Source organism: Cajanus cajan, chromosome 4 (assembly GCF_000230855.2).
Source record: "Cajanus cajan strain Asha chromosome 4, NIPB_CcT2T_4, whole genome shotgun sequence".
Taxonomy (NCBI): Eukaryota; Viridiplantae; Streptophyta; class Magnoliopsida; order Fabales; family Fabaceae; genus Cajanus; species Cajanus cajan.
The window spans coordinates 20,071,527-20,087,201 of record NC_138520.1 but is presented as its reverse complement, the minus strand read 5'-3'; the positions used below and the strand labels follow the sequence as shown (position 1 = coordinate 20,087,201).

Sequence of the window (15,675 nt, the reverse complement as noted above, 5' to 3'; positions counted from 1 at the left end):
AAGAAAATAATTTCATTTTCCTTTAACTCATTTTTTTCTCTAATCATTTTTTTTTTCATTTTAAAGTAAAGCATGTGAACTTGAACATCAATTGCTTTTCTTTAATTTATTTAACTGAAATTTAAAGACCTCAAAATAAATATATAAAGTTTGTCCATTATATTGAGGTAGACCTCAAAATAAATAAATTTATAGAGATGTAAAGAATTAATATAGAAATAGGAAGAAAATAAAAGGGAAGAAAAAGTGAATATACTTTTCTATAAACATATATATAAAAGCAAAGGAAAAATAATTTTCAATGTAAATATGATCAATCCAAAAATGTTGAAACAATAATCTAGCTATTACTGCTCAAGCTACATGTACGGGTAATTCTAAGTTTTTTTTTGTTTTTTTTTTTATTATTTTTTTTTATCTTTTTTAATCAACACTCTGTGGAGTTAAGGGGAATAATTCCCCCTTGCTTGAAAGTAGTCCCTCTCTGCATCAGCCATACGCTCTTGGAACATTGTCCATTCTTTGTTACACCTTTCTCTCACCTGATGCAAAAGCAAACCCTAAAATTAATGATTTTAACATTAATGCCAAAAAGTTTCTATCACATGTATAAAAGGTAAAATGCTAAAAAAACAATGAAGAATTACAAGAACATTAAACCATGATTATGGTAAAAAGAAAAAATAATAATAATAATTAGACGTACCCCTTCCCACGGTGCCCTTCCCCTCTCTGCTTGCCCCTGTTGAAAGAACACCAGTCAATTCATGTATGAGTGTTTATTCAATAAGAGCTTAATGCATGAGTAATTATGGTATGATTAGTTAAACTTATGCAGAAGCACTTAAGAGAGTTAAATAAGAAAGAAAAATGAATTTTTTTTATATACTAAAATTAACTTATGTATGTATAAACTATTTTGTAAAAGTTCTTTTTTATAAACTTTTTAAAAATCTTTTTTTTATCTCATGTATAAATTAATTTTAAGTTATTAAAAAATACTTTTAATTTTATTTTTTTTTTATTTTTCTCCTAAAAGTATTTCTGCAAAAGTTTATCTAAATGAATTCTATGTTATAAAGGAATTTCAAAAAGTTTATTTTGATCACCAGCTAAACTTATTTAAAAAGCTAAAAAAAATGACTTATAAAAAGTTACAAATAAAGATTTCTTATAAAGTGAGACAATAATGCACTATTAAAAAAAATTAATTAAGATTATAATTAATTTTAAATTTTATTATATATATATATATATATATATATATAATTTTCTTTCAATTTTCTAATAATAGTTGTAAAAGCAAATGTATACATCTTCACTTTATAAGAATTAAATTCTACAAGTTACCTCTATAGCTTACCCTAACACCTCTAATGTTTATCTCGCGTGTTTATATGATAGAATAAGTTTAAATAAGTTTATTAGTTCTTTCAGATATTCCCTTGATTAAAAATATTTTAAGCTTCATTTACCTGGTTGCCAAGTGTTGGAACACTTTGGTGGACAATCCACTGAGTGTCAACCACTCCTATTTTCTCGTGAGCAGGCTGCATCCAATTGAAACAATAAATTTCATTAGGTTCAATCGTGGCAAAATGGGTACTATACTTACCAAAGAAAGATAAATTACTAACCTCCACACATCTTCTGAGAACGAAATCAAGACCCCATCCATGAACTAGGTCGTTCTGCAAGGTGGCATGTGAAAAAAAGAGTTAGGTATGAATTGAATTATGTGGTGAAAACAAAAATAGGAGACACAAATGAGCCCTCAACCTGTATCATATGCCACACACAACGCCATGCATCTCTGGTAAATACAGGGGCCATGATCTCTACAAATCTGAGCATTTCAAACATCAAAGCTGCGTGAGATACATATGATATGACCTCTTTTGAAGCCCACAAGACAAAATGAAGGTGCATGTTATGGTGCACATTTGGGGGGAATAATCAATTTTTTAAAAAAAATATTGGTTTTGACAAAATTAAGTAATTTTTTCTACAAAAATAAGCTAAACCAAACATTCACTGAATCCTTTAGAAGTTATCATTTGCTTACGCAGCACATGGTGGCAAATGTGGATCAGGACACCAACCACTTCTTTCCTCAGCTTTCCTGCAAGAGATTGACAGAATATAGTTTAATCTAGAAGATGAAATAATTACAAAAGTGACTAAACAGAAATAATTGTTTAATGGAGCAAATCCTGATAATCAGAGGTAGAAGACAGGAGATTTCCAAAATAAACCAATAAAAAAGATCTTCATCTAAATATCCTTTCCAAAATTTTGATTTTTTAGCACAATTGCACAAGGGCATATTTTGATACATGTAACCGGTGGCACACAACATGAATAGGCTTTGTTCTTCTTGTTGATGATGATTAAAAAGTGAAAACATATAATACACAACTAAAACTTATAAGAAAGTTATTCACTTTCTCACTTACTTATGGACTTCAAGACCATCTCTTTTCTTTGTCATCTGCCAAGTAAAACTACTACTTGGGTCTATACCAGGCTGTGAGATCTCCAAACCATGTTTCCTCACCAATTTTAAGTATCTGGAACAAAGAGACAAGTGCTTGAAAAATTTTCACCAGAACCTTGATACCCACAAAGATTGGTTTTGACTTTAGATACTCACTCTTCTGCATCAAAATGCTCCACACCCAGATCCTCATCCCAAATGAAGATGTAGTCATAAGGAGCCACAATGTCAGGGTGCAGAAAGCGTTTGGCGAACCACCTTGAACAGAATTTTATGGATTCCATATGAATAAGTGACCGTATCAAAATTGTTACAATTTACAAAATGGAGTAAAAAATCCTTAGAAGATTCACTACCAACCATTTAGTTTGTTTCCTGGCACTGATATGAATTGCTCGTTTTGACCATTCAAACTTATCCCAATCACTAGCCCGTCCATCGTAGTGAAACAACACAATGGTAAAGTTTTCAGAGAACTGTAATACAAAGTCCAAGGGTCACATAAAGAGCTAAACAAATAGAAATCAATCAATATGAAAAATAAGCAGAAGGCAATCAGTGACTGTAGACAAGTCAAAGAACAGATTGATGCAGGGCAAAAACAGAAATGACCTTTTTTATTGCAGCATCAATATTGTCTTTCATATCTAACCCAACGGTAAATGTTACAAGATACTTCGGTTTGATACTTAGGTCCTGCAAGTGCCACCTCCATAAGGAAAGAGTCAGATTAGACAAGACAAAATTGTAACTCTTACAGTAATAACAAAAATCTAAGAAATTCCTGTTGTCCTTATCAGGGGCATGAATTATTTTGGCATGCAGAGAATATCTGTCTCACTGTACCCAATATTAATCATTAGTTATACAACAAGCTAGTATATGCAGCTGATCTTTGTAAGAGTTCATTAATATCACAAAATTGTTTCTTCAAATGCTCATATGTGAACTTCAAGCTTACTAGACCAGCCATTAGTCAATGCTTGTTGCTCTACCAAAATATTTGTTATATTTGGTAGTCACTCCCCCAAAACGAATGTAATTCACTTTCTCAATAAAAGGTTGAATAATTTGACACTATAGTAGACACGTACACTGTTAACCAAGTTTCCTTTACGGTGAAAAATAATGGTCTATTCAAATGCATCTTTTATATTAAGGTCCAGTGAAAATGCACACCTGATGGGGCATGCCCCATAACCGGTGAAGATAGAAATCTGATTGAGATTCGACAATTCTTGGGGGAAGCATCTCAGCTCCTCGAGGATTTGTAGGAACCCAAATCTGCGTCAAAATCAAATGTATCTATTCAGTGCAAGAGGCTAGGATTGTAAAGGGTAATCAATGGTTGTTTACTGGCAAGAAGCATAGCATTACAGAAATGTATATATCCTAGCTTGTGAAAAAATTAAACAAGAGACAAAAGATTATTTAAATATTTGGTAAGAATGTATCACTCAACCAAATGGAATTTTAAAGAATCTAGAAAGCGAGTTATAAAGATTACACATTAACCAGCCAGACAAAAATGTAAATAGTTTTGAAAACTCTGATCAACAATGCCTATCCAAAACTAGTCACTTTTTGCATCAGGTAAACGAGTGATTATCATCTTAAGAATAGTGGAAAGCAATATTTAAAAATCAACTGAAAAAAACATATATAAACTTTGTTTTGAGTATTAAATGAACTAAAAATTAGTTTGCACGATAGTAATTAGTTTCGAATGGCATATTTCAACCGGTAATTGCATTATAAACCATCATCATTTTCATTATAACAGTGATTAAACCAATAATAAGCAGAGTTACCAAGCACAATAGTGTCTCTAACATTTGTTTTCTCAAATTATATCTGCGAGGGAGCCATAATACTAATCATCCCTTTTATAAAGTAGCCATACTATATCTTGGTAAACTGAGAAACAGAACTGAAAAGGATCCAACTATTATGAATTCCTTAAAACATTCATAATAGGCTGATCAAGTTATTCTTTTCACCTTGAGAGTAACTTTTTCTTAAAGCATTTTCTATAAGTTTCTGAAGAAATTAGACAAATTTCCATCAATCCACAATTTTCTCCTCAATCAATAATTGTAAGCAGGGGATTCTAGAAAACTATCTCAAGTTTTATTTGTTTATTTAGTCTTTTTTTTTTAATCAGGATTCGGGTTAAATACCTCAATATTATGAAATAGAATGGACAAGACCAACCTTATAATAAAATGAAGTGAAAAATTAATGAGATGTGATGAAATATTAAAAAACTATAAAACCATACCTTTGTCTCATTTAAATTGTGAGGCTCATTGTACGTGCTTCTATCACTCCTAATTGAAGACCAGGAATTCCATAAAGACCTGGTTGAAATTTTCGAGTAATTTTCATCAACATAAGTGAGATCAATGGATGGTAAAAGGCTGGATGGAAGATTCATCTGTCAATTAATAACATGGGACAAAAATTCATGTGTTAGTTAGGTTACTTCTCCCTTCATATGCTGTGCAAAGAGGAGTTTAAGGATATGGAGGAAAGATTATTCACCCTAATCAACGATAGTGTTGGAAATGATACTCCCACAAAGAAGCCAGCAATAATTCCAGCAAATGCTGCTATGGCGAGCCTCATTGTTTCATTTTGTTTTCTTGTATTTCCACTGCATCCAGAATAAGAAAAAAAAAATTATACATATCAGGTATATTGCAAATTTTTTTGCTCTTTCTCTTGCAGGGAGAGCAACTCAATTCATGCCATGAAAATGCAATCATGTCACACCTTCGTATGGGAATTCCCATAGTACTCAATATCTTTTGAGGTTTGCGCTCATTGAGCATACAACAAGTGTTTAAATATCAGTGAATGGCCAAATGATCACCCCCTGAAACATGTCAAAAGCAGAGAACCATGTTCAATATCACTTGCGACATTTATAAGTTATAACTTATAACCATACAATAGCACAATCCTAAATTCTTAAAACATCATATGCTTTGCCAAACCCCTAACAAAACCTAACCAGCTTCATAACAATAAATTTCAACACATGAAACATTACCCTCACAAACCAGAAAGAAGCTTATGGGATTGCAATTTCACCATTAAGCACCCATCTGAAATTCCACTAGACCTACACCTACACTAATTTTTTTTTTCTTTCAAAAAATTATTGTCATCATGTGCTGTGGAATCTCCACTGGTCATAACCCCAAATATATGCTCAGACACCATTAGGCTCAATTTCCGCTCTGAAAATTTTCTTTGATTACAAGTAAGAGTAATGATTGGTTCCTTACACCCTCTCTCCCAACATTTTTTATCTAGTACCAACGAACAAAACCATGAATTAAACATGGAACTACACAAAGCAAATACGTGGCTTCAATTAAAAGGACCGAACGAAAACATGCACAAATGGGAAACAAAACCCAACAACAACAACAAGTAACAACCAAGGTACTTTTCGTTGATTGAATAATCAGTGCATAATTCTTGTACCACCATAATCAAATAACATAACATAACATACCAATTATTTTTTTTAATAACATTAGTAACAATATAGATGATAATAATAATAATAAAGCATACCTAGATGAATTGTGTTGGCATGAGAGAATATGAGATGGAAGAGAGAATGGTGAATGAATATATAGAAAGAGAGGATGAAGGAGGTTGGGATTTTTTTTTAATTTTAATATTTTTGCAGATTTTGAAGATAATTAATTAATAAATTAATTTATAATGTTGAAGTTGTTATGTCACGGAATTGTTGTTTGGTGGTGGGAGAGGAAGTGTCCTTGGATGAGGGGGAAGAAAGGAGACTAAGCAACACAAAATGGCATTGGCATTAGGCGCAGCAGCAGGTGCAGGGGTTTTCACCGTGGGCCCCACTACCGTACGGGACCAACCTTTCTCGTTATCCAATCATTGGGACGTCTGTTTGAGTATTTGTACTTTTTTTTTAAAAAAAAATTTCTTATATTGTAAATAATAAATTTAAGTTTTTCCTATTTAAGGAAAATATTTTTTTAGATATTTATTTTGGTGGGATTGATTTCTGGATATTTTCTCATCCTCGTCAAATTACATGAGTTTTATATTGAGTATTTAATTTATTTTTTACTTATTTTAAAGTATTATTTTTTATATGGGATTTTTTTGACACGAAAAAGAAGGTATTATTTCATTATTTTAATATTATTGACTTAAAATTTATATCTTAATATAATATATTCAATTAGATGTGTTTTTTCTAGATAAGTTGAATTTTATAATCATTATAATTGTAATATTTCTCATTCAATTAGAAATTGAAATTGAAACTTTACTTATCATATCAATGTTTCTCCATGTTTTAAAAAATTTTCAATAGTTAATGCTTAAATAATTTCGAAAATAAATTGTTTGACTATATACAATTTGGAAAATGCTACGATACAATACCAAGTTAATCTTTTTTAATAGTGAATGAATATAAATATCAGTATTTTAGGATGCACATGTTTATTGTATATAATTAAAATTATAATAAATTATATATAAATGAATATTATATTTGAATATATAAATTATATTTTATAAAAAAATATAAAATATATTTTTTATATTAAATATATAAATTATATTAAAATTTATATAAAATGATATTTTTAAACATATATATTATATTTTAAATTCACGATAAATAATTTATATTGTAGTATAAAATTATTTTTATTTATTAATAATTTATTTTAAAATATTAATATTTAATTCATAAATAATTATGATAAATAAAAATTAAATTACATAAAAAAGTATAAAATAAATTACAAACTGAATTAAATAAGATTATTTTAAGAGGTAAAATCTATTGTTTATTATTATCTATTATAAAATAAAGGTTTGTCATATAGACAAATGTCACTTAAGACCAACATCACCAGATTTGGCTCTTTGAAAATGGTAGTATATTAGAGAATGAAGTACACGCATAAATATTAATTAGAAAAGCAACAATTCATAATTGTCATAAATCAAATTCATGCATAATAAAATCTATAATTAATTATAATATTAGCAGTTGATTTTATAATTAATGATTATTATTACATCTTATTTACTAAAGTGTGATTCCGTGATCAAATTTCACATTATGATATTCATTTTTTTCTGTCAAAATATTATTGAATTATTTTTATTTATACAATATATAATTATGATAATAAATAAATTATATTTTTATGATTTAATCATTTTAAACTAATAAAATTAGTTCAATTCAAATTAATTAATAGTAGTAATATATATTCCAAAATATAATTCGAGCAGTTAAAGAAACTATAATCAATAAATTTTATGATTTGAATTTTGAACATTCAAAGTAATAAGATAAATATATATTCCGATTCAACCAAATAACAGTACAAATAATATATATATATATATTATATAAATCTAATTGTATATCATATTACAATACAATCTATTATTTATTATATTTTGTAATTTAGGTAGATGCTATGCGAAATCGTCGTATTTTTCTTTTCAATATTCATATTTTTATTTACTAAAGTGGGTTATCAATTTTTGTAAATAGGTGGGCATATATATTTAAAAATATAAATATCAGTATATCTACTTTTATATTATGCATGTTTTCTATCATTTTATTTTATATGAAAGACAATTTTAAAAATATTATCGTTATAAATATTAAAAATATAAAATATTTTGTAATTATTAACTTTATTTAAAGAATATATTTCTATAAAAGAAATAAATGACTAACACTAGTTAATACAGGGATAAAATGCTTATTGACATAATAATTTTGTTCAAGGATTTATTTTAAAAATATGTGATCGCCTTCATTAAACTCAATATTGTTTCTCCTCATATTGTGATAACTCCTTTATCTATTCTGGGCTACTCTCATCTTCTCCTGAATCAACCTCACCTTCTCGGTGGTCTCTTACACAACCTCGTGTCCTAAGATAAGGTTCTCTTTCAATTCTACCCAATACAAGGGTGTCCTACACCTCCTACCATACAGAGCTTCAAAGGGTGTCATCCCAATACTAAAATGACAGCTATTGTTATAGGTAAATTCTACTAAGGGTAGAGAACTATCCCAACTACCTCCCTAGTCTAATGCACAAGTTCTAAGAAGGTCTTCTAAGGATTGTATGGTTCTCTTGATTTGACCATCAGTCTGAGGATGATATGCTGAACACAACCTAAACTTCATACCCAAGGCCTTATGAAGACTCTCCCAAAATCTAGAGGTAAACCTAGGGTCTCTATCTGAAACTATACTAGAGGGAATCCTATGTAATCTCACTACCTCCCTAATATACAACTCTACCAACCTCTCCAAGAAATATCTAATGTTAATAGTAAAATGGGCAGACTTGGTGAGCCTATACACTATAACCCAGATAAAATCATACTTCTTAAACATCCTAGGCAAACCTACCACGAAATCCATAAACACACTATCCCACTTCCAAATAGGGACATCTAAAGGTTGCAAAAGTCCTAAAGGCTTATGGTGTTCTACCTTAGACTTCTAGCATACTAAACACGAGCACACAAACTCTTCTACCTACCTCTTCATCTTAGGCCACCAAAACATCTTCCTAAGGTCTTGATACATCTTAGTAACTCATAGTGAATACTAAGAGTACTCTTGTGTCCTTCTTTTAAGATCATCTTCTTAAGTTCAAGATTACTAGGCATACAAACTCTATCTTTGAATTTCAAAACATCATCAACTTTTACTCAGAAAGGGCTATCTACACCTCTATCAATCTTCTCCACTTGGCTTACTAAGAAAGGATCTAACTTTTGGACTTCTTTAACCTCATTTATTGATCCACTAGTCACCTTCAACATACCCAATATAATGCTCCTAGGGGTAAGTTCACACACCAAGCTAAAGTCTCTAAACTACTCAATCAAATCCAACTCTCTAATCATCAAAGATGATAGGTGAATGATCTTCCTACTCAGGGCATCTGCTACAACATTAACTTTACTTGGGTGGTAATTTAGGCTAAAATCATAATCCTTAAGGAATTCTAACCATCTCCTCTACCTCATATTAAGTGCTTTCTGGTCAAATAAGTGATTTCTGGTCAAATAAGTGCTTAAGGCTTTTATGATCGCTAAAAACTTCAAACCAAGAACCATAAAAGTAATGTCTCCACATCTTAAGTACAAAAACCACAGCCACTAACTTTAAGTCATGGGTAAGATAGTTCTGTTCATGAGTCTTAAGATGTCTAGACGCATAGGCTACTACCTTCCTATCCTACATTAATACACAAAAGGTTGATTCTTCTTAGTTAGCTTAATTAAAGGCAAGGATAGTCTAAAGAAGTCCTCTATGAACCTCCTATAATACCCTGTTAATCCTAAGAAACTCCTAATCTCAAATATTGACTTAGGCATACTCCACTCAAACATGACCTCTCTACAACTATTCCTCCCTCCGACACTACATGACCTAGAAAACTCACCTTATTAAACCAAAACTTACACTTAGAAATCTTAGCACACAATTGCTTATCTCTAAGGGTTTGTAACACTACCCTAAGGTGTTTTTCATGCTCACTACCAGACTTAGAGTACATTAGGATATCATCTATAAAAACAATTACAAATCTATCCAAACATGGGTGAAATATCCTATTCAAGTAATCCATGAAAAACTCTGGATGTATTAGTTACACCAAACAGCATAACCAAATACTCATAGTGCCCATAGCGGGTCTTAAAAGCAATCATCAGGACATTCTCAAACCTCACCCTAATCTGGTGATAACTAGATCTCAATTCGATCTTATTGAACATTGTAGCTCCTACTAACTGATCCATCATGTCATCTTTCCTAGGCAAAGGATACCTATTCTTAATTGTCACCTTATTCAATTGCCTATAATCTACACACAATCTTATGCTCCCATCTTTCTTCTTGTGAATAACCAATTTTATCCAGACCCACCAAAATAATGAAATGGACGTCTACTATGAAGCGGAGGAGCTCCCAAAATATGGAGGCAACACCATATGACAACAAGGAGGCTTGAAGCCCAAATAGGTTGATTTTAGTAGCCAAGAACGGGCTGTTCCAAAACCGGAACGGGCCGTTCTTAAATTGGAATGAGTCGTTCCAAGTTACTAAAAACACCTAAAATCCAAATTGAGAACGGGCCAAAACAGGCCGTTCCAGTGCAGTTCACTATGGGAAATGTTTAAATTGGGAATGGGTCGTTCCGACTTTAGAACGAGCCATTTTGCTTCTAGAACGGCCGTTCCAATACAGTTCACTATGGGAAACGTTCAAATTGGGAATGGGTCGTGCCGCCTTTAGAACGGGTTGTTCCAGGTTCAAATGTAACTCATAACTAAATGATCCAGAACGGGTCATTCCGAATCCAGAATAGGCCGTTCTGGTTAGGTCTGACGTCTATAAATAGCAGACTCAGGCATTATTTTCAGGGCACAAAAAAAATTCATTGAGAACTCCTTATAGCTCAAAATTTCTCTCTCTTCCTCTCTCTTTATATTTCTTGAAATCTGTGAGGCATTTGTGTAATGTGAAAGGTAGCCAAAAAACACCTAATAGATCATCATCTTTGAAGATTCAACACGATAACAAGTTCAAGTCTATCATTTGGTATCATATTCTTTTCTAAACTTTTTTATTTTATTTATTTTTTATTTTTATTTTTTATTTTTTTTGACTTGTTGAAAATAATTGTATGTACATAGTGAATATGATTTGTTGTCTTCAAAGTCATTGTTTAGAAAGTATTTAATAAACAATAAATAACAATGTCAATTGAATAACATTTTTATCTTTGACGTTATTTGATTTTGAGGGTTTAATGATTAGCCATTTGCTAACTTAAATTCTTATACAAGTTTCCTCCTTTTTTTTAAAAAAAAAAAAAAAAAAGAATAAAAGAGGTTTATTTCACATATATATTACCTTCTCGTATGCAACGATTTATGATGTTAATTAAGTAGCGTTTCTAACTTTAACATCATGTAAATCATATTTTTTTAGGGTAAAATAAATATTTATGAATTTATATAATTTTGCGCAATTAATTAAAGGTACTGTTTTTACAAGCGTCGTAGGGTGCTAATACCTTCCTTACACGTAATTGACTTCCGAACCCAATTTTGATTTTAAAGATTATTTTTAAAGGGTTTTCCAATGTTTTTTCCTTAAAATAAAATATTGGTGGCGGCTCCATTGAAAAATAATTTTTGCGTCACACCCATCGTGATACCGGTTACGACAGATGGCAACTCCACTAGGGACATTTGAGAGTCAGGCCTTATTAAATTAATTACGCAAAATTATGACTTTATAAATATTGATTTTACCCTTTTTATTTTATTTTTGTTTTGTTTATTTATTTTGTTGTTTTGTTCTTTTTTTTTTGCTACACATGTTTTGTATGGATTTAAACTTAAGTTAGGGTTTTATTTATTTATTTGTTATATATACATTTTTCTTTACTTATCTTTTGTGAGATTTGGATAATTTTTAGGTTTACATATCTATTTGTTACCTCACATACCAACTAACACTTGTACCTCATACACTTTGGGTTCTATACCCGAGCCTGTGCGAGCCTAAGAAGAGAAGGTGGCTTGATGACTGTTATTGAGGGGCTTGATGCTCACTTGACCGTTGTTGAGTTACTGGTCAGGTTGTTACTAGTAGCATGGGTTAATCATATTGAGAGGGTATGTTCCCTACTTGTGATCGATTCATGCGCTAGGTCCTTATTTAAATGATAAGGGCAACCTAGGGACCAATAAATCTTAAGGAGTCTAGATCCACCCATAAAACCATGCACTAATAGGTGGACTTAATGACCTTCCGAATTAGGGTGTTAACCTTAGAAATTTGCTACCCTAAGTTTACCGTAATAGCGACACATGGGAAATGTACTACTCTCCGTCCCTCCTTTTATACATGTTCATACTAACAAAAAAAAAGCATGTTCATGCATCACAAATTTATACCCAATAGCATTTTAGTATCTAGATTGTTTTTCTTGTCCAAAATAAAATTTAATAAATAAATAAAAGATAAAAATGAAAAGTCATGCATACATGCATATATTAGAAGCATATTAGGTTGCATTTTTTTCACTTAATTAAGTCTTTGTCTCATGTTTTTTAAAATTTGAAAAATTGATAGTATTAAATATGGAGGAGATTCAAAATCATACTAGCAATGCATCAGGGTTAAGCAAGAATATCAGGATAAATGTGCTAAAAAAATGATTTCCAAAGGGTAGGTAAGATCTGCCAAAATAATAGCACATTTGACTTGATATATAACTTGCTTTAGACATCATTTATTGAGGAGAGAATTCTCCCTTGAGTGATTGTTAATCGCATTTTGATCTTGAGATGATTGATCCTTGTTTGAAAATGTGGGTCGTACTATTGCATTGCTAGTAAAATGACGTTATCCATTGAGGAGTGAATGCTCCCTTGAAATAAGTGTCAACCATTGTATGACCTAAGGGATTTTTTCCTCTAGTGTTGAGATATGGGGAATTGCTCTTCAAATTGAATACAAAATCATTTTTTTTTTCCAAAAATTTGTTTCTTTTTCTTTTTCTTTTATACTCATAAGCTCATTTTATACTTAGAAAAAATAATAAATCAAAAAAACAAAAGTGTTTCATCGGCACCGTTATAGGACATGCTCTCAGGCCAAGATCATGGATGAGATAGAGGAATGCAACGTCTCTATCTATGATATGCGAGAAATCTTTTGGAGTGCTGGGTTCGAGTTTCCAAACTCAGTAGCTATTATTGAGCAATACTTTCATGAGGATGAACATGTTAATCTAGTGCGCGCTTGTCTGCCAAACATGGAGCTTAATAATTGGGAGATTGTGGAGTTGCCTGTGGTTTTTAATTCACATTTAAAGTAATTTTCTTGTAATGTTAATCTTATTGCTCTACCCAAGGCTTTAAGATTTATTTCTTTGAATAAGGGCGCATGCATTTCCTTTTAATATTACATAAAATGCATTTCACCTCTTGCCTCTTCCTTTCTCCTTAATCTCTTTGTCAATCTTATCCTAACTTTAAACAATGCAGATTTGAGAAAAATGCGCTTGAAAGTAACAGTGCTAACGTTGCACCAAATAATTTTGATTGTCCCGTTAATCAAACTTGTGGGGAAATAGAGGATGATTTAGAGCTTTCCCCTGAGTTATTAAGATTAGTGGAAGAAGAGGTCAAAGAGATCCAACTGCATGAAGAGTTGACTGAGACAATTAATTTGGGTGATGAAGAGGAAAAGAAAGAAGTCAAGATTGGCACATTCATGAAAGAAACTGAACGTAATAAGCTGATAAGGCTTTTACATGATTACAAGGATGTCTTCGCTTGGTCGTATCAGGATATGCCAGGACTTGATACTAGCATAGTGGAACATAAGCTACCATTGAAGCCAGAATGTCTTCCTGTCAAACAAAAGTTGAGAAGAATGAAACCAGAATTGTCTTTGAAGATTAGAGAAGAGATCAAAAAGAAATTTGACGCAAGATTTCTAGTTGTTGTCAAATATTCACAATGGGTTGCCAATATAGTACCAGTTCCTAAGAAAGATGGGAAAGTCCGTATGTGTGTGGATTATCGAGATTTAAATAGAGCCAGCCCGAAGGATGATTTTCCACTATCTCATATTGATGTGTTAGTAGATAACGTAGCACAACATTCATTCTTTTCTTTCATGGATGGCTACTCAAGATATAACCAAATTAAGATGGCTGAGAAGAATAGGGAGAAAACGACATTTATCACACCATGGGGCACTTTTTGCTACAAGGTCATGCCATTTGGGCTAAAAAATGATGGGGAAACATATCAGAGGGCAATGGTGACTTTGTTTCATGACATGATACATAATGAGATTGAGGTTTACGTGGATGACACGATTGCAAAATCAAGAAAAGAAGAAGATCATGTGATCCATATGAAGAAATTGTTTGAGCAATTAAGAAATTTTAAGTTGAGGTTAAACCCATCCAAGTGTACTTTTGGTGTGAAATATGGTAAATTGCTGGGATTTATAGTCATTCAAAAAGGGATAGAAGTGGATCCCGACAAGGTTTGAGCAATCCTAGAGATGCCACCACCCAACATAGAAAAAGAAGTTCAAGGTTTCTTAGGAAGATTGAACTATATTGCCCGATTCATATCCCAACTGACAACTCCCAACTGACAACTACATGTGTGCCTATCTTCAAATTGTTACGCAAAAATCAACCAATGGAGTGGAATGATGATTGCCAAGCAGCCTTTGACAGAATAAAACAATATCTACAGAGGCTGCCGATTTTAGTGCCACCAGTCTCTGGAAGGCCTCTCATTATGTATCTAACAATTCTTGATGAGTCTATGGGTTGCGTCTTAGGCCAACATGATGATTCTGGAAGAAGAGAGCAAGCTGTCTATTATTTGAGTAAGAAATTCACTAATTATGAGATCCGATATTCATTATTGGAGCGAGCTTGTTGTGCCTTGGCATGGGCAGCTCATTGTCTAAGACAATATATACTTAGTCATAACACATGGTTGGTGTCTAAAATGGACCCGATCAAGTACATCTTTGAAAAACCCGCTCTCACAAAAAGGATTGCTTGATGGCAAGTTCTCTTATCAGAATATGACATTACTTATGTGACTTAGAAGCAATTAAAGGAAGCACTTTGGCAAATTATCTCACACATCAACCTATAGACGACTATCAATCAATGTAGTGTGAATTCCCATATGAAAACATAATAACGTCTAGGTTATGTTTTTATTGCACCAATAATATAGCAGAATATGAAGCATGCACTCTGGGGATATAAGCAGCTATAGAAGCAAAAGTCAAAATACTTGAGGTATATGGTCATTCAGCCTTGGTCATTCATCAGTTAAAAGAAGAGTGAGAAACTCGAGACACAAAACTAATCCCTTACCAAGCTTACATTAAGGAATTGATGAGACAATTTGAGAAAATTACTTTTAATCACATCCCTCGAGAGGAAAACTAATTGGCAGATGCATTGGCCACTTTATCATCTATGTTCACACTAAATGATGATAAAGATATGCCATTTATAAAAATTCAATGTTGTGACCAGCCTGCGTATTGCCAG

At 31.8% G+C, this 15,675-nt stretch overlaps 1 protein-coding gene across 3 annotated transcripts; it reads right to left on the bottom strand.

Annotated features, from left to right (window-relative positions):
- Positions 1–230: 230 nt before the first annotated feature.
- On the bottom strand, positions 231–6,427 carry LOC109806465 (uncharacterized). 3 transcript variants are annotated; one of them, XM_020368884.3, is made up of 15 exons: positions 6,086–6,427; positions 5,273–5,375; positions 5,042–5,153; positions 4,779–4,934; positions 3,677–3,781; positions 3,110–3,193; positions 2,858–2,973; positions 2,654–2,755; positions 2,457–2,570; positions 2,066–2,122; positions 1,780–1,846; positions 1,638–1,691; positions 1,476–1,550; positions 707–742; positions 231–542 (listed from the first exon to the last, which is right to left on the bottom strand). In XM_020368884.3, exons 2-15 carry the CDS (start codon positions 5,329–5,331, stop codon positions 444–446), a joined length of 1,236 nt encoding a protein of 411 aa, XP_020224473.2. In that variant the 5' UTR covers positions 5,332–5,375; positions 6,086–6,427; the 3' UTR covers positions 231–443. The 3 variants fall into 3 exon arrangements, with proteins under 3 accessions (XP_020224473.2, XP_029128785.2, XP_082928492.1); XM_029272952.2 differs by lacking the exon at positions 6,086–6,427 and adding an exon at positions 5,553–5,692; XM_083072366.1 differs by lacking the exons at positions 5,042–5,153; positions 5,273–5,375; positions 6,086–6,427 and having other exon boundaries at positions 3,110–3,206; positions 4,779–4,918.
- Between the last annotated feature and the right edge of the window lie 9,248 nt (positions 6,428–15,675).